Genomic DNA, 18,075 nt, shown 5'->3' on the forward strand with positions numbered 1-18,075 from the left:
TCACACCCTGCCAAATGGGATTGAAAATGCAGCTGTTAAGACAATGAGTATGTGCTGTTGCCTGAACCATCCATAAAGAGAACCTGAACACCCTTGATAGGTGAGGATATACACTGATTGTTTCTTGAGTATTTATTTGTGCACGAGTCACTTACATGACCCCAAGGTAATTTTGATGTTTTTGCCACTCTAATCTCAGTAAATCATTCAATTACTGACCTAAGACTGTCTTCCCACAGATTTCATTGGAAATGTCATTAAGATGCCAGAAAGGGTAAGTTTTTAAAGCCATGTTTATTGAAGTTGAATTTACATTCAGTAAAACTCACTCCAAAATTTGACAAAGGCAATCAGCACCATAATCAAAGTGTAGAGCAGTTCTTCAACACCCCCCCCAACCCTATGCAACAAACTCCTCCCTGATCCTTAGGAATCCACTGATCTGTCAAAGGGGTCAAACTTAATCATCAAAATAATCTATTATAGGAAAAACTGTAAGCACAAAAAAACCAAATTTTTATAAGGATACTTTGAAACATACAATATTTAGAATAGTCAAAAGTATGGGATTTAGAACTAACCTTTGTAAATTCAAGCAGCTGACAGTTTTCTTAAAATAGCTGTATTGATAGAATAGCTAGTCTAGTTACTAATACTACCAGGCTGGGGCTGGTTGGCAGAAAAATGATTTTAAATAGTTTAAATGGAATTGAATTCTACAGAAATTCTCTGTGGGGCAGATATATGTTCTTGCAGATATTTGGCACCTTTTCAAAAGTCCTCCCCTGCCACCACCATGAAAAGGACAGTAAGCAAAAACCTGTACTCTGTATATATAAATCGTCACATGTTCAAATACACCTTATCTCCTCGAAAAGCTTTCAAGCACCAGCCCTGTAAGAGAAGTATCACAGTAGGTAATTAGAGCAGCAATTACTAAATAAGATGCTATTAAGAAAATACAGTGTCTAGATCATGTTCACAAAAGCAGTGCAGGTAAGAAAAATGAATTCCCCAATGTACTACACATTGTCAACACAGGCATAGTAATGTTCTGACATAAAAATGAAAAAAAAAATTTTTCAACTCAAAATACTATTTTACTAATGCTAGCAATTCACCCTCAGCCTCTGGAAGATTCTAACTCAAAATGGCCACCATTGCCAAAGATAAACATCTTGAAAGATTAGATGCCAATCACTTAAAAATCCTTCCCCCCCCCACAACCACCTTTTTCTGGGCATAATAAAGTATTACCTATTTACTAGAGCCTCCCACCACCACCATTTTATTTAAAACATACTTTTTAAAGGTGGGGAGGGATGTGATTGCACTTAATAAATTCCTACCTATCAAGTTGGCCTCAGGTAAATCCTTTAACCCATCACAGCAGGATATCCAATCAGATTAGAGTTCTCATCCTTGGCCAAGAATTCTATTCGTATTTATTAACCCAAGCTAAATTCTTTCCATTTGGTCCATACCTGTTTGCCAGCATCTTGAACTGGACTGAGCCTGGTAGGAAATTGAGAAAAACAATGTTAAGAATATCATATGCTAACTTTTTATGGTTTTGTGTGTGTGTATGGTAAAGCATCTTTTATTGGGCTACCTACCAGCTACGTTTGATGAATAAAAAGCCACCTTTAAGTAGAGTTCCTGTAAAACAGCTACATTCTCCAAACCTCCTGACACTGGGAATCTCCTGTAATTTCCAGCCAGGAGTAAAATAAGTAGTGAACTAAGTGCCAATACTCTGGGAATCCATTTTACAGAAAGTCAGCAGTCACCAACTTTCCAATCTCCCCGTTACAGTTGCATGGAACATTATCAATTTGGAAAAAATAAACATTACTGGCAACAGTATTTACCTAGGAAAGAGGGAAATAAACTTTACCATTTAAAAAAACCAAAGGAAGCCTGAGACTTGCTTACCCAGAGGCGCAGGCAGAGCCCAGGGAGTCTCTCTCAGCCCATGTCCCTCTCTCAGAGGGAACCATCTGGCTCAACAGGAATCCCCAACATCTAAACCAATTGTAAAATAAAGCCTGACCACTGCATTTCTCTCTGTGGTAGTGCCATTCAGAGATCCAGGTAGTCGGGGCAGGGAAAACTGTGTGCTCCCACCCCATATATATGGCTGAAAAGGGGGTGCCTAAGACAGTTTGCAATGCTGCTCCTTGTTTCCTCTTTAAAAGCATGATAAAATTGATGTCCCATTTGGTTTCCTAATTAGTAAAATTAGTTATTTTCTGATCAGTAAAAGGGTCTTTCACCACTGAGGCAAATATGTAAAACACCCCACAAGCCTCACATTTCAAGAGAAGATTACTAAGCGGTACCAATGATAGCTATAACGATTCCTTCATTCCATTCACTCAACTCTAAATTTAGATCTTTACAAATTTTATGGAATTTGGAGAGTAACCCTTTCTCTAGGAATGTATAGCAGTAAAACACAGTAAAAATGCCCACTGATGCCGAAGAGAGCCACACCGAAACTTGGAAACTCTTCCTTCAGACAAACTTTCTCTAGGGCAACCTTTCCTCTTTATCTTGGCGGACACAAGTCAGAACCCCAACGGTGCCGACTTCTTCCCAGGACAGACAACCATGACGAGCCTCACAGCCTGAAAATGTTGGAAGAGGGTCCCATGCTGCATAACGCACTGTCGGTCCTGAAAAGTTGGGGGAGAAAATTGCTCCCTCATTAAGGCTCACAGTAGTTAACCGCTCCCCCAAGACGCAACGCCAGACCTTTTAAAGAGCCCAACCGCCGGGCGAAGTGGCAACTGGAAGGCACTTGTGGCGGGGGAGTGTCTGTGTGGGCGAAATTCCCTCAGTTTCTTGCCAACACCGGAATTAACACTGCTCCGCTCTGAAGCTTAAAAGTGTTTGAGGCGCGTGATCTTAACCCGCTTCCTAAACTGGCCGTTCCGGGGTCGTCAGAGCCACCGGGCGGGCGGGGGCCCCGCGTGCGCCTAGAACACGGACACCGTCCCGGGCTCTGCGCCTCCGTCCTGGGTCAGTTTCATTCTCGAAGTTTTGTTTGTTTGTTGTTTTCTTTTTTCATGGCAAAAGGAGCTTGAAGCTCCCTGTGGCCCGGATCCCTTGGGCGTCGGGGTCACAGGTACAGAAAGTGCCGGGCGCCTCGGCCCCTGGGAGGAAAAGGGGGTCCTCAGGCGCCAGGAGAGTCATTCCCGGGGAGGAAGGGTCCACGGCACACTGAGGACGTCCCCGCCCCAGAGGGGCCCTCACAGCAGCTCCCCTGGGGGCTGGGAGGCCTCTCCCGAGGGGGTGCCGAGCTCCGCCCAGACGGAGCGGGCCCGGGGACAGGAGGGGCGCGTGCGCCCGGTAAGTGCCACTGGAGAGACCCCCAGGCCACGTGGCGGGCTCTGACGTCCAGCTGGTTGGAAACCACTTACCGAGTCGTGCGCCGAGGCCGAAAAGGGAGGGGAAGAGAGAGACCCAGTTTAAGAGGGGCCTGGGCGGTCAGCACCCAGCGGCAGCCAACCAAAAACTTGCCCCAGCGCCCCGCCCGGCTCGGGACCCGGCCCAGCACCAGGCCCAGCGCCCGCCCCGCCAGCGGCTCCCGGAGGCCCTCGCGCGCCCCCTGCCGGCGGCCTGGGGCAAGCGGGGCAGGCGGCGGCCGCCCGGGTCTCCACCAGCTCGGGCCTCGGGCCGACCGACCGAACTTCCGCCTCAGAGCCCTTCTGAAGCGTGGTGTCCATTTACCTCGCGGCAGGTTCGACGGAGCTCCTGGCACCCTAATAATGTTAGATATTTATGCCCATCTCCCCTTTCCCCACCTCAAGTATCCCATGCTCTCCCCCATGGGGGTCTGCAAGCCACCAGAAGTCCCCAGCCTTGCTTTTTTTAAAAAAAACTTTATTTTTAATGAATTTATTTATTTTTGGCTGCGTTGGGTCTTCGTTGTTACACGGGGCGGGGTGGGCTTTCTCTAGTTGCGGGGCGCGGGGGCTACTCTTTGTTACCTTGCGCGGGCTTCTCATTGCGGTGGCTTCTCTTGTTGCAGAGCTCAGGCTCTAGGCGCGCGGGCTTCAGTAATTGTGATTCGCGGGCTCTAGAGGGCAGGCTCAGTAGTTGTGGGGCACGGGCTTAGTTGCTCCACAGCATGTGGGATCTTCCCAGAGCAGGACTCGAACCCGTGAGCCCTGCATTAGCAGGCGGATTCCTAACCACTGTGCTACCGGGGAAACCCCAAGCCTTGCTTTTATATTTGGTTTTATCCTTAATCTGTCCCTGGAATTTTGAGATTTGAGGCTTCCTAGGTCCTGGAGCACTTGAGATCATTTTGGTTGGAGGGACTGTATAGGGCAACACATATATACTGAGTGCCCACTCAGCGATAGGCCCCGTGATCCGTGCTGTGAAGTTGAATGAGAAACTGCCCCTGCCCTCAAGAAACATAAAGTGATACAAGCCTATGCAGTGTGCCAAGGGCCTAGCACAAAGCCACCAAGCCCAGCCTGCTAAGGGGATCAGGGAAGGCTTCCTGGAGGAGGGGTATACCTAGGCTGAGTCTAGCATTACTAGCAGGAAGTTGGCTTCACAATATAGGAGAAGCCAAGAGAGTTAAAGAAGAATCATAGAGTAGAGGGACTTTTAGATCATACAGAGCTTCTGGTGGAGTAGAGCCCACCTTAGGGTGTTCTCCAAAAGCAGACTTGTCTTGATCATGGAATGTAAGCTCCATGCGGACTTGCTTTCCCACTCTCCTGGATCCTCTGAGTTCAGCATAGTGCCTGGAACATATTCAGGTCAGTGGGAAATGACTCCAGGGAAAGAGATTCTCCATTGAGCCCCTGCAGTAGTTGAATATTCATACTATAAAACTCTTCAAGGCTCATAGTGATGATAGTGGTGGGGTCTTAGCCCAGAATGTAGCTTTTTTGGGTCACCTTGAGTATGACTTTATCCCTGCATTCCATGTACATGGCCTAGAGCTTGGTGCACTGTCAGTAATTGATAAAACCTGCTGTATTTCCTTTCTTGGTGTGTATTTGGCCTGCCTTTCACACACGCGATGAACTACTTGTAGAACAGGCATCCCGAGCCCCTGGGAGGTGTTGGGCACTTCTCTGGCTAGTTTTGCTGCTGCTAGGGGGGAGCCCTCACCCCCGACCCCAGCTCCCCATGCCATGTCTCTTTGTGGAGGAACTTCTGTGGGATAATGCCCTGAGCTTCTGTCCACCCTTTCCTCATTCCCTTCCAGAAGAGGAAGGCATTTCAATAAAAGCCTGTTCTAACATGAATTTTGAGAGCATGCAAACCTGGGTAGGCTTGTTGGCAGCCATCCTCCACCTGTTTCCTGTTTTCAAGATTCTAATGTTCTCTGATGGGAGGGGGAGACGGGGGTAAGAAGTGACCGTTTGGAATCCATTGAGGGTTTTCTTGGTTCAGTGTATAGTCACTTGGGAACATTAAGTGTCACTCCCTTAAACTTTGTGCTTTTTCAATAGTCCAAACTGAATAAAAGATAGTATTTCTTACTAACCCTGCAATAACATGGTCATGCATTTTACTCATTTTAAATTTTTGACCCGCACGTATGTTACAGCAGGTGATGTCCAACGGCTCATCTTTCTCAAAGAAGAGCAAGTCCATCAGAAGGCTGTGAGCTGTGAAGATTCATGTTCTTTTTCTTCCCTCGCTGCCCAGGATCAGTATAAGGTAATGGTGACCCAAGGTTCAGACGGGGAAAGGGAGTAGAACAGACTCAGCTCTGAAGTCACTATCTTGTCAGTAGTAAAGCTAACACCTTCATTTTCCTTCTGTATCTTATCTTGAGTTGGTTCTGAAGGTGGAAAGGGAAGAAAGCACATTATTTGTCACCCTCCCCCAACCCTTATTCCCAGGAGATCCTAAGACTCATTTGTTCTCAATGGACTAACATCACACACAGAGCTGGGACACTTGCTCTCACAGATTAATTGGCCCATCCATTTTCTTTTGTCTCTGTGTTTAGTGTGCATTTTATTGTGTCGTTGTAGAGGCAGGAGATAAAGCAACTGCAGACATCATTTATGATTTAAACGGCAATTCCAGTTGGGTAACATTTTAATTGGCATCGTTGGGCCATTTGCCACATGCAGGTCTCTGCCCAGCATCCTGCCTTTTCCAAGCAGCTGTAGGCTTGTTTTCAAGCCAAGAGAGAATGTCTGCTCTCACAGAGGCCTATTGGTTTCATTTGCCTAAATAGAAGTGGATGATGGCTGAAATGTGGCTGATTTTAGCAATCAGAGGGTGTACAGGTAAGCATCCTGGAAGCGCTGGGATTCAGGTGTGCTTGTTTCTGACCCCTTACATCGGTACAAATCAGACTATTAAAACAATGCCCTCTCGATTGCCATGTACTCACTGCCATATTTAAAATGAATAACCAACAAGGATCTACTGTACAGCACAGGGAACTCTGTTCAATATTACATAACAACCTAAATGGGAAAAGAATTTGAAAAAGAATAGATACATGTATATGTATAACTGAGTCACTTTGCTGTACACCTGAAACCAACACAACATTGTTAATCAATTGTACTCCAATATAGAATAAAAAGTTAAAAAAAAAATGCCCTCTCAGGTTTGTTGCCTACAAACCTGAGCCTTGTTGTTCACAAGACTTCTAGGAAATATAGGAATAGAGGTATAAAATACATTTCTATTTCGTATTTATATTCAATATATCAAATATATCACCTTTATTGATAATCATGATCTAGTTGTAAAACAAATAAATAAAAACATCCTTTAACTCCATAGTCTTCTGCAACTAACCCTTCATTTCTTTTTCTCTTGATATCAAGACTCCTCAAAAGCACTGTCTTTATTTGTCTCAAATTCCTCTCCTCCATTCTTTTCTTTTTTTTTTCTTTCTTACTTTTATTTTTTTAAATTTTCTTTTTAAATTAGTTTCTGCTTTATAACAAAGTGAATCAGTCATACATATACATCTGTTCCCCCATCCCTTCCCTGTTGCGTCTCCCTCCCTCCCACCCTCCCTATCCCACCCCTCCAGGCGGTCACAAAGCACCGAGCTGATCTCCCTGTGCTATGCGGCTGCTTCCCACTAGCTATCTACCTTACGTTTGGTACTGTATATATGTCCATGCCTCTCTTTCGCTTTGTCACAGCTTACCCTTCCCCCTCCCCATATCCTCAAGTCCATTCTCAAGTAGGTCTGTGTCTTTATTCCTGTCTTACCCCTAGGTTCTTCATGACATTTTTTTTTCTTAAATTCCATATATATGTGTTAGCATACGGTATTTGTCTTTCTCTTTCTGAGTTACTTCACTCTGTATGACAGACTCTAGGTCTATCCACCTCATTACAAATAGCTCAGTTTCACTTCTTTTTATGGCTGAGTAATATTCCATTGTATATATGTGCCACATCTTCTTTATCCATTCATCCGATGATGGACACTTAGGTTGTTTCCATCTCCGGGCTATTGTGAATAGAGCTGCAATGAACATTTTGGTACATGTCTCTTTTTGAATTATGGTTTTCTCAGGGTATATGCCTAGTAGTGGGATTGCTGGGTCATATGGTAGTTCTATTTTTAGTTTTTTAAGGAACCTCCATACTGTTCTCCATAGTGGCTGTACCAATTCACATTCCACCAGCAGTGCAAGAGTGTTCCCTTTTCTCCACACCCTCTCCAGCATTTATTGTTTCTAGATTTCTCGATGATGGCCTTTCTGACTGGTGTGAGATGATATCTCATTGTAGTTTTGATTTGCATTTCTCTAATGATTAATGATGTTGAGCATTCTTTCATGTGTTTGTTGGCAGTCTGTATATCTTCTTTGGAGAAATGCCTATTTAAGTCTTCTGCCCATTTTTGGATTGGGTTGTTTGTTTTTTTGCTATTGAGCTGCATGAGCTGCTTATAAATTTTGGAGATTAATCCTTTGTCAGTTGCTTCATTTGCAAATATTTTCTCCCATTCTGAGGGTTGTCTTTTGGTCTTGTTTATGGTTTCCTTTGCTGTGCAAAAGCTTTGAAGTTTCATTAGGTCCCATTTGTTTATCTTTGTTTTTAGTTCCATTTCTCTAGGAGGTGGGTCCAAAAGGATCTTGCTGTGATTTATGTCATAGAGTGTTCTGCCTATGTTTTCCTCTAAGAGTTTGATAGTTTCTGGCCTTACGTTTAGGTCTTTAATCCATTTTGAGCTTATTTTTGTGTATGGTGTTAGGGAATGATCTAATCTCATACTTTTACATGTCCCTGTCCAGTTTTCCCAGCACCACTTATTGAAGAGGCTGTCCTTTCTCCACTGTACATTTCTGCCTCCTTTATCAAAGATAAGTTGACCATATGTGCGTGGGTTTATCTCTGGGCTTTCTATCCTGTTCCATTGATCTATATTTCTGTTTTTGTGCCAGTACCACACTGTCTTGATTACTGTAGCTTTGTAGTATAGTCTGAAGTCAGGGAGCCTGATTCCTCCAGCTCCGTTTTTCGTTCTCAAGATTGCTTTGGCTATTCGGGGTCTTTTGTTTTTCCAAAAAAATTTTGAAATTTTTTGTTCTAGTTCTGTGAAAAATGCCAGTGGTAGTTTGATAGGGATTGCATTGAATCTGTAGATTGCTTTGGGTAGTAGAGTCATTTTCACAATATTGATTCTTCCAATCCAGGAGCATGGTATATCTCTCCATCTATTTGTATCATCTTTAATTTCTTTCATCAGTGTCTTATAATTTTCTGCATACAGGTCTTTTGTCTCCTTACGTAGGTTTATTCCTAGATATTTTATTCTTTTTGTTGCAGTGGTAAATGAGAGTGTTTTCTTGATTTCACTTTCAGATTTTTCATCATTAGTGTACAGGAATGCCAGAGATTTCTGTGCATTAATTTTGTATCCTGCTACTTTACCAAATTCATTGATTAGCTCTAGTAGTTTTCTGGTAGCATCTTTAGGATTCTCTATGTATAGTATCATGTCATTTGCAACAGTGACAGCTTTACTTCTTCTTTTCCAATTTGGATTCCTTTTATTTCCTTTTCTTCTCTGATTGCTGTGGCTAAAACTTCCAAAACTAAGTTGAATAAGAGTGGTGAGAGTGGGCAGCCTTGTCTTGTTCGTGATCTTAGTGGAAATGGTTTCAGTTTTTCACCGTTGAGGACGATGTTGGCTGTGGGTTTGTCATATATGGCCTTTATTATGTTGAGGAAAGTTCCCTCTATGCCTACTTTCTGCAGAGTTTTTATCATAAATGGGTGTTGAATTTTGTCGAAAGCTTTCTCTGCATCTATTGAGATGATCATATGGTTTTTCTTCTTCAATTTGTTAATATGGTGTATCACATTGATTGATTTGCGTATATTGAAGAATCCTTGCATTCCTGGAATAAACCCCACTTGATCATGGTGTATGATCCTTTTAATGTGCTGTTGGATTCTGTTTGCTAGTATTTTGTTGAGGATTTTTGCATCTATGTTCATCAGTGATATTGGCCTGTAGTTTTCTTTCTTTGTGACATCCTTGCCTGGTTTTGGTATCAAGGTGATGGTGGCCTTGTAGAATGAGTTTGGGAGTGCTCCTCCCTCTGCTATATTTTGGAAGAGTTTGAGAAGGATAGGTGTTAGCTCTCCTCTAAATGTTTGATAGAATTCGCCTGTGAAGCCATCTGGTCCTGGGCTTTTGTTTGATGGAAGATTTTTAATCACAGTTTCAATTTCAGTGCTTGTGATTGGTCTATTCATATTTTCTATTTCTTCCTGATTCAGTCTTGGCAGGTTGTGCATTTCTAAGAATTTGTCCATTTCTTCCAGGTTGTCCATTTTATTGGCATAGAGTTGCTTGTAGTAATCTCTCATGATCTTTTGTATTTCTGCAGTGTCAGTTGTTACTTCTCCTTTTTCATTTCTAATTCTATTGATTTGAGTCTTCTCCCTTTTTTTGTTGATGAGTCTGGCTAATGGTTTATCAATTTTGTTTATCTTCTCAAAGAACCAGCTTTTAGTTTTATTGATCTTTGCTATCGTTCCCTTCATTTCTTTTTCATTTATTTCTGATCTGATCTTTATGATTTCTTTCCTTCTGCTAACTTTGGGGGTTTTTTGTTCTTCTTTCTCTAATTGCTTTAGGTGCAGGGTCAGGTTGTTTACTCGAGATGTTTCCTGTTTCTTAAGGTGGGATTGTATTGCTATAAACTTCCCCCTTAGAACTGCTTTTGCTGTGTCCCATAGGTTTTGGGTCGTCGTGTCTCCATTGTCATTTGTTTCTAGGTATTTCTTTATTTCCTCTTTGATTTCTTCAGTGATCACTGCGTTATTGAGTAGTGTATTGTTTAGCCTCCATGTGTTTGTATTTTTTTTTTTTTTTTTTGTGGTACGCAGGCCTCTCCCTGTTGTGGCCTCTCTCGTTGCGGAGCACAGGCTCCAGACGCACAGGCTCAGTGGCCATGGCTCACGGGCCCAGCCGCTCCGCAGCATGTGGGATCTTCCCAGACCGGGGCACGAACCTGTGTCCCCTGCATCGGCAGGCGGACTCTCAACCACTGCGCCACCAGGGAAGCCCCATGTGTTTGCATTTTTTACAGATGTTTTCCTGTAATTGATGTCTAGTCTCATAGCATTGTGGTCGGAAAAGATACTTGATACAATTTCAATTTTCTTAAATTTACCAAGGCTTGATTTGTGACCCAAGATATGATCTATCCTGGAGAATGTTCCATGAGCACTTGAGAAAAATGTGTATTCTGTTGTTTTGGATGGAATGTCCTATAAATATCAATTAAGTCCATCTTGTTTAATGTATCATTTAAAGCTTGTGTTTCCTTATTTATTTTCATTTTGGATGATCTGTCCATTGGTGAAAGTGGGGTGTTAAAGTCCCGTACTATGAGTGTGTTACTGTCGATTTCCCCTTTTATGGCTGTTAGTATTTGCCTTATGTATTGAGGTGCTCCTATGTTGGAGGCATAAATATTTACAATTGTTATATCTTCTTCTTGGATCGATCCCTTTATCATTATGTAGTGTCCTTCTTTGTCTCTTCTAATAGTCTTTATTTTAAAGTTATTTTGTCTGATATAAGAATTGCTACTCCAGGTTTCTTTTGATTTCCATTTGCATGGAATATCTTTTTCCATCCCCTTACTTTCAATCTGTATGTGTCTCTAGGTCTGAAGTGGGTCTCTTGTAGACAGCATATATATGGGTCTTGTTTTTGTATCCATTCAGCCAATCTGTGTCTTTTGGTGGGAGCATTTAGCCCATTTACATTTAAGGTAATTATTGATATGTATGTTCCTATTCCCATTTCCTTAATTGTTTTGGGTTCGTTATTGTAGGTATTTTCTTTCTGTTGTGTTTCTTGCCTAGAGAAGTTCCTTTAGCATTTGTTGTAAAGCTGGTTTGGTGGTGCTGAACTCTCTCAGCTTTTGCTTGTCTGTCAAGGTTATAATTTCTCTATCAAATCTGAATGAGATCCTTGCTGGGTAGAGTAGTCTTGGTTGCAGGTTTTTCTCCTTCATCACTTTAATTATGTCCTGCCACTCCCTCCTGGCTTGTAGAGTTTCTGCTGAGAGATCAGCTGTTAACCTGATGGGGATTCCCTTGTGTGTTATTTGTTGTTTTTCCCTTGCTGCTTTTAATATGATTTCTTTGTGTTTAATTTTTGACAGTTTGATTAATATGTGTCTTGGCGTATTTCTCCTTGGATTTATTCTGTATGGGACTCTCTGTGCCTCCTGGACTTGATTAACTATTTCCTTTCCTATATTAGGGAAGTTTTCAACTATAATCTCTTCAAGTATTTTCTCAGTCCCTTTCTTTTTCTCTTCTTCTGGAACCCCTATAATTCGAATGTTGTTGCGTTTAATGTTGTCCCAGAGGTCTCTGAGACTGTCCTCTGTTCTTTTCATTCTTTTTTCTTTATTTTGCTCTGCATCAGTTATTTCCACTATTTTATCTTCCACCTCACTTATCCGTTCTTCTGCCTCAGTTATTCTGCTATTGATCCCATCTAGAGTATTTTTCATTTCATCTATTGTGTTTTTAATCGATGCTTGATTCATCTTTAGTTCTTCTAGGTCCTTGTTAACTGTTTCTTGCATTTTGTCTATTCTATTTCCAAGATTTTGGATCCTGGAAATAGAATCTTGGATCATCTTTACTATCATTATTCTGAATTCTTTTTCAGGTAGACTGCCTATTTCCTCTTCATTTGTTAGGTCTGGTGGGTTTTTATCTTGCTCCTTCTCCTGCTGTGTGTTTTTCTGTCTTCTCATTTTGCTTATCTTACTGTGTTTGGGGTCTCCTTTTTTGCAGGCTGCAGGTTCATAGTTCCTGTTGTTTTTGGTGTCTGTCCCCAGTGGCTAAGGTTGGTTCAGTGGGTTGTGTAGGCTTCCTGGTGGAGGGGACTAGTGCCTGTGTTCTGGTGGATGAGGTTGGATCTTGTCTTTCTGGTGGACAGGTCCACGTCTGGTGGTGTATTTTGGGGTGTCTGTGGACTTTTTATGATTTTAGGCAGCCTCTCTGCTAATGGATGGCGTTGTGTTCCTGTCTTGCTAGTTGTTTGGCATAGGGTGTCCAGCACTGTAGCTTGCTGGTCGTTGAGTGAAGCTGGGTGCTGGTGTTGAGATGGAGATCTCTGGAAGATTTTTGCCATTTGATATTATGTGGAGCTGGGAGGTCTCTTGTGGACCAGTGTTCTGAAGTTGGCTCTCCCACCTCAGAGGCACAGCACTGGCTCCTGGCTCCTCAGTTTGGGATGATTCGTTGTCTATTCATGTATTCCACAGATGCAGGGTACATCAAGTTGATTGTGGAGCTTTAATCGCTGCTTCTGAGGCTGCTGGGAGAGATTTCCCTTTCTCTTCTTTGTTCTCATAGCTCCCGGGTCTCAGCTTTGGATTTGGCCCCACCTCTCCGTGTAGGTCGCCGGAGGGCGTCTGTTCTTCGCTCAGACAGGACAGGGTTAAAGGAGCAGCCGCTTCGGGGGACTCTGGCTCACTCAGGCCGGGGGGGCAGGGAGGGGCACGGAGTGCGGGTGGAGCCTGCAGAGGCAGAGGCCGGCGTGACGTTGCACCAGCCCGAGGCGCGCCGTCCTCCATTCTTTTCTGAATCTAATTGTGTTGGGCAGCCTCTGAGATCATCCCCAATGGCCCCATCTCCTGCTCTTCATGCCCTTGTATAATTCCCTCCCCTTGAGTGTGGACTGGACCTGTTGAATTTCTTCTAATGAATAGAATACAGCAAAAATGATGGGACGGCATATGAAAAGATGCTCCCTGTTTTATATCACTAGGGAATTGCAAATTAAAACAGCAATGAGGTACCATTATATATCTATTAGAATAGCTAAATTCCAAAATACTGACAACACCAAATGGTAGTGAGGATGTAGAACAATAGGAACTCTCAGTCGTTGCTGGTGGGAATGCAACATGGTACAGCCACTTTGGGACAGAGAATAATTGCAGATGAGCTTTGTTTAGTTGTATATTTATGGGATTGTTCAAATCAACATTGCCAAGTTTAAGTTTCAAGAGGTAGGAATTATGACTGCTTAATTTCTGCATATAAATTCCAGGCTGCCTGAACCTCATGTAGGAGGTTGCTAATAAATGCCTTTCATAGGAATGATGATAAATATGTGAAGCCACTTGATTGCAATGTCCTTTCTGATTGACACATATTTATGACCCACATTTGGAAGCCTGGAAATTGCTGCCAGGCCCATCCAAATCTGTGCTGGGTAACTGAATGCAGCAGTGCCACAAACAGCTTCTCCTAAATCATGCTTTAAGCTTTAGAAAAATTGTAATGGAACAGTGCATAATCCTTTTGGTCTCTCCAGCGATGTACTTAAACATGTGTTTCCTTCCTACCCTTTGCCGTGACTAAACATCTGTGCAACCATGACCATACCACCTTAAAGGAAAGCAACAGATCCTTTTACCTTCTCTTGCTGTTCATCCTGTGTCCTCTCTCCTCTCCTTCCAAAAGTAGCCTTCAAGTGGGGGACAGCAGCATCACAAATGCTCAGTCGAGAGCAGAGTTAGTCTAGATTTTTTCCATTGCTGATCTGCATTCCCTTATGAGCCCGTGTTCTGCTAGGTAGGGCTCGAGGTGCCAAGCCTTTGGAAAGGCTTTACATTTTAGTAGAATCAAGTAAATTTACTCAGATTGAATCATTTAAACAGTCTTTTAGAGGGAATGTTGAGTCTATTTTTGTAGAAAGGCCCCGTCTTTCTGGTTTCTGCTCCCCTTCCCTTCTCTCCATGACACCCAGTGAATGCATGTGGGGAGGTGCTTATGGCCCAGGAAGGGAGGCAGATGACACAGATGGATCTTCTGCATTGAAGCTGGCCTTTGCTTGGACAGTGACCACTGTAATGGGACTGTTTCTAGCCCTGGTCTTCTCTGGGGTTTGCTGTTGAAGACCTGGGACCTGGTCACTCATGATCACACTTGCTTGTGGCTTGGGCAGGCCTTGAGAATCTGCCCTGGTCAATTCCAATGGCACCTGCCCTGACCACCCTGTTCCAAGCCCAGCCCCCTCCCCCCACTGCTTTCTTTTCTTTTTTTTTTTTTTTTTTTTTTTGCTGTACGTGGGCCTCTCACTGTGTGGCCTCTCCCGTTGCGGAGCACAGACTCCGGATGCACAGGCTCAGCGGCCATGGCTCACGGGCCCAGCTGCTCCGTGGCATGTGGGATCTTCCCGGACCGGGGCACGAACCCGTGTCCCCTGCATCGGCAGGTGGACTCTCAACCACTGCGCCACCAGGGAAGCCCTATTTTTTTTTTAAACACTGCTTTCTATAAAATAGAAATAGATATATCTATAATAGAAATAGATAGCATGTATCTATTTCTCTATCCATCTATCTCTCTCTCAGCTGGCTTCTAAGTCCCTTTCAAGATGATTTATGTAGAGGTCTCCTGTCCTCTTCTCTATCTCTGTCTGTATCTCCCTCTCCATCCACACCCAAACCTAAACCCATACCCATACCTGTACCAATCTATGTCGATTAAAAATATAGACTCTAAAATTCAACTTCCTGGGTTCAAATCCTTGTTCTGTTACTTATTAGCTGTGTGTACTTGGACAAGTTACTTAGCCTGCCTATGCCTTGGTTTCCTTATTTGTAAAATGGGGATAATAATAGCACCTACCATATAGGTTGTGATAAAAATAAAATGAGTTACTATATGGAAAGGGTTTAGAAATGGATCTGACACGTGGAAAGCACCACCTAAGTATTTGATGCTTTCTAAAAATTACTGATTCTGCCTCCCCAGCAGAATATAAAGTCCATGAAGGCAGAAACTTTGTCTGTCTTTTTTACTGTTATGTCTCTTTGTCCTTCGACAATGTCTGACCCACAGCAGGCACTTAGTAACTATTTGTTGGAAGAATGAATAAATGAATGAATGGAGAAACAAAAAAGAACAACACAATCTATTTCAAAAACTGTTACCATCCTTTCACACTCCCTCTAGCAAAAGTTGATGTCCCTCTAAAGGTGACTTCCTCCTCTTTAGGGTTCTCCTATCCTCTGGGAAGCTGAGAACTAGGTTTTAGCTTTTTTTTTGGCTGTACCACATGGATTATGGGATTTTAGTCTCCCGACCAGGGATCTAACCCAGGCCCTTAGCAGTGAGAGTGCAGAGTCCTAACCACTGGGCCACAAGGGAATTCCCTTGGTTTTGGTCTTTAATGGAACTTTCTATCACCAAACTACCTTATCCCAGGGCCTCTGATCTTGTTGGGTAACCTGGTCCTGGGGAAAGTGTCCCCTCTTGATCCTCAGAGGTTCCTCCTCTTTCTTCACAAAGTTTTGGCTACTTCCTCACATTGATACTAACACTATTCTTTCCTGCTCCAGGTGGAGTAGGGGGTACTTAGAGTTATCACATCTTGTGTGTGTGTGCGCGTGTGCGCGCGCGTGTGTGTGTGTGTGTGTGTGTGTTAGTGAGGGAAGGCAGAGGATAATGAGCAGCTCTCACAGCTTAAAAGCAGCCATTTTCCCACCCTGCCTTCCTTCTTCCTCCTGCGATGGTACCTTTCTAGTTTCTGGCCTTACCTTGTCTGGCTTGAGAGAGAATTGGAGCCGGTTCTCCCCAGAGTCCTGTGGCATTAACCGCTTAGCTCTCCTGATGCCCTAGATCCTGCTTTAGTAGCTAGAGGCTTTCATTTCAAGTAAGCCCCAGGTCACTCCATTAGCGGTGGGAGCTGCCACTGATGGAAATTAGCTTCCTTTTTGGTTAACAGGCTCAGAATCCAACTGAATGTGAATTGTGATGAATTCTACTCTCACCACTCTTTCTTCTGCTGGCTTTCCTCTCTCTGCCTTGGCAAGACACACCCCTTTGCAGGACTGGGTTCAAGATGACTTGGCTATTTAATTTTTAAACTAGGAGTTTGTAATCAGCCCACAGGGCATGGAAGTGAGCCCCACGTATAGTAGGGGAGGGTTTGACCACCATCTGGTCCCACCCTAGCGAAGTGTTAGGGCTCTACCTTCTTGGGCATTAAGGGTGCCGATTCTGTTAAGGGGTGTCCTGGGGCACCAAAGGTGAGCTCACACATGACAGTTTGGAAAGGCTCAGCAAAGTCTTGGTGCATGAGTGGGTTTTCTTCTGCTGGAAAAACCATGGGCATGATGCAAGCCCTTGCTGACAGAGGTCCTCACCCTACAGCAAAAAGGGAATGATTAAATCGACTTTTCCATCCACGTGCTCCCAAGGGCATAGGCTGGTTTGCAGATGTTGGCCTGCTGTTTAGGTTCTTGTGGCCTGAGCTGGAGAGGCCCCCCTCTTCTCGTTGCCAGGGTTTTATATTGTTAATTAATTGGTTCTTTTTAAGGCATTGAGAGAGGGCTTCTCTCTGGGAGAAAGATATATAAAATTTTCTGCCATTAAAAGAACATTTTTCTCTTCTGAGGGATTGCGCATACTTGCTACTGGGAGAGATTTCCATTAGAAGATGGAGTAATGGTTATTTAATAAGACGTTACTCATGCCAGCTTCTTAGCTCTCTGCTGAGTTCACTTATGTTTCAAAAGTCTGAGTGGTGGAGAATCCCTGCCCCTCCATCTCCCTGTCTTAGGAGAGGCAAACAGAGGGTCTTCTGTGGTGGAGCTCTGTGGATGTGACATGGCCACTGCTTCCCATCGGATGAGGTGACCCAACCTTCTCTTTTAAAAACCAAAACTGCTGACTGTGTTGCCATCTAATTTCAACGTTGCTTTCTTCATTTGGGGTCCTGAAAAGGGAACTTCCAGTAGAAATGTTACTCTGTAGCAGACATGCATTAGAAGAGAGAGAAATGTGTTAGTGATGTTGAAGAACCTTTTATATTTTTGTTCATCTCCCTTAGTTTTATTAGAAACAGAAAACAGGATTTTAGGAACTCTGGTGGCCATGTATCCCCTGACGTGTATTGTGTATGTTAGGAAAGTAAATAAAATCAGGGAAATGGACTCAAGAGAGATAGAGGAGGGGGGTTCTATGTTAGACAGATGGTCAGGGCATGCCCTTCTGAGAGACAGTATTTCTGAAGAGACCTGAAGGCAATGAGGGGCTGAGCCGTGGGAAGAGCATTCCAGGCAGAGGGCACAGAAGTGCGAAGGCCCCGAGCTGGGAAGGTAGGAGCACAGTGATCTCCTGATAGGATCCCTGCAACCCGGTGCCCCGGAGCAGGCCCTCTTTCCACTAAGTCAGGGTTCCTGGCCCCCATCTCTGACTTCCTTCCCCACCCGCCAGACCTCGCCCGGGTCTCCTGGAAGCAGGGCCTCTTCCTCTTCTTCTCTCTCCCAGACTCCACTGCTTTGGTGTTAACTCTGTACCCTGTTCCCCCTCTTCCCCCCACACCTGATTTCACTAAAGCACTCGTGGAAATTTTTTCTAAATACCTAAAGTCGACTGTTGCCATTTCTTTTCGTTTCAGCTGTAACAATCGTGCTTCTCTTTGAAGCGGTGTGACTCTCTACACCCACAAGGCAAGGGGTGGGAGGTGGACATAAAAAATAAGAGTTGCCACCTTGGCTTTTCACCCCACTCTCCACCCTTAGTGCCTGAAGGGCTGGTGTGTGTACC

General features: G+C 43.8%; 1 protein-coding gene and 1 long non-coding RNA gene across 2 annotated transcripts in view; one reads left to right on the forward strand and one right to left on the reverse strand.

Annotated features, from left to right (window-relative positions):
• Positions 1–281: 281 nt before the first annotated feature.
• LOC307058103 lies at positions 282–1,700 on the reverse strand. The gene is made up of 3 exons (XR_013811083.1): positions 1,617–1,700; positions 1,485–1,515; positions 282–894 (listed from the first exon to the last, which is right to left on the reverse strand). It is a non-coding gene; the product is annotated as an uncharacterized lncRNA (long non-coding RNA).
• A 777-nt stretch (positions 1,701–2,477) lies between these two features.
• The window catches only part of TOMM7 (translocase of outer mitochondrial membrane 7), a gene marked incomplete at its 5' end in the record, with an annotated part of 36,386 nt that continues 20,788 nt past the window's right edge, over positions 2,478–18,075 (forward strand). The window contains 3 exons of the mRNA XM_079711817.1: positions 2,478–2,685; positions 2,893–3,024; positions 5,582–5,694. Of these exons, the coding sequence (XP_079567943.1) occupies positions 2,478–2,685; positions 2,893–3,024; positions 5,582–5,694 (453 nt within the window). The remainder of the gene's footprint in view (positions 2,686–2,892; positions 3,025–5,581; positions 5,695–18,075) is intronic.

This window comes from Hyperoodon ampullatus (assembly GCF_949752795.1).
Source record: "Hyperoodon ampullatus genome assembly, chromosome: 9".
In the NCBI taxonomy this organism is placed as follows: Eukaryota; Metazoa; Chordata; class Mammalia; order Artiodactyla; family Ziphiidae; genus Hyperoodon; species Hyperoodon ampullatus.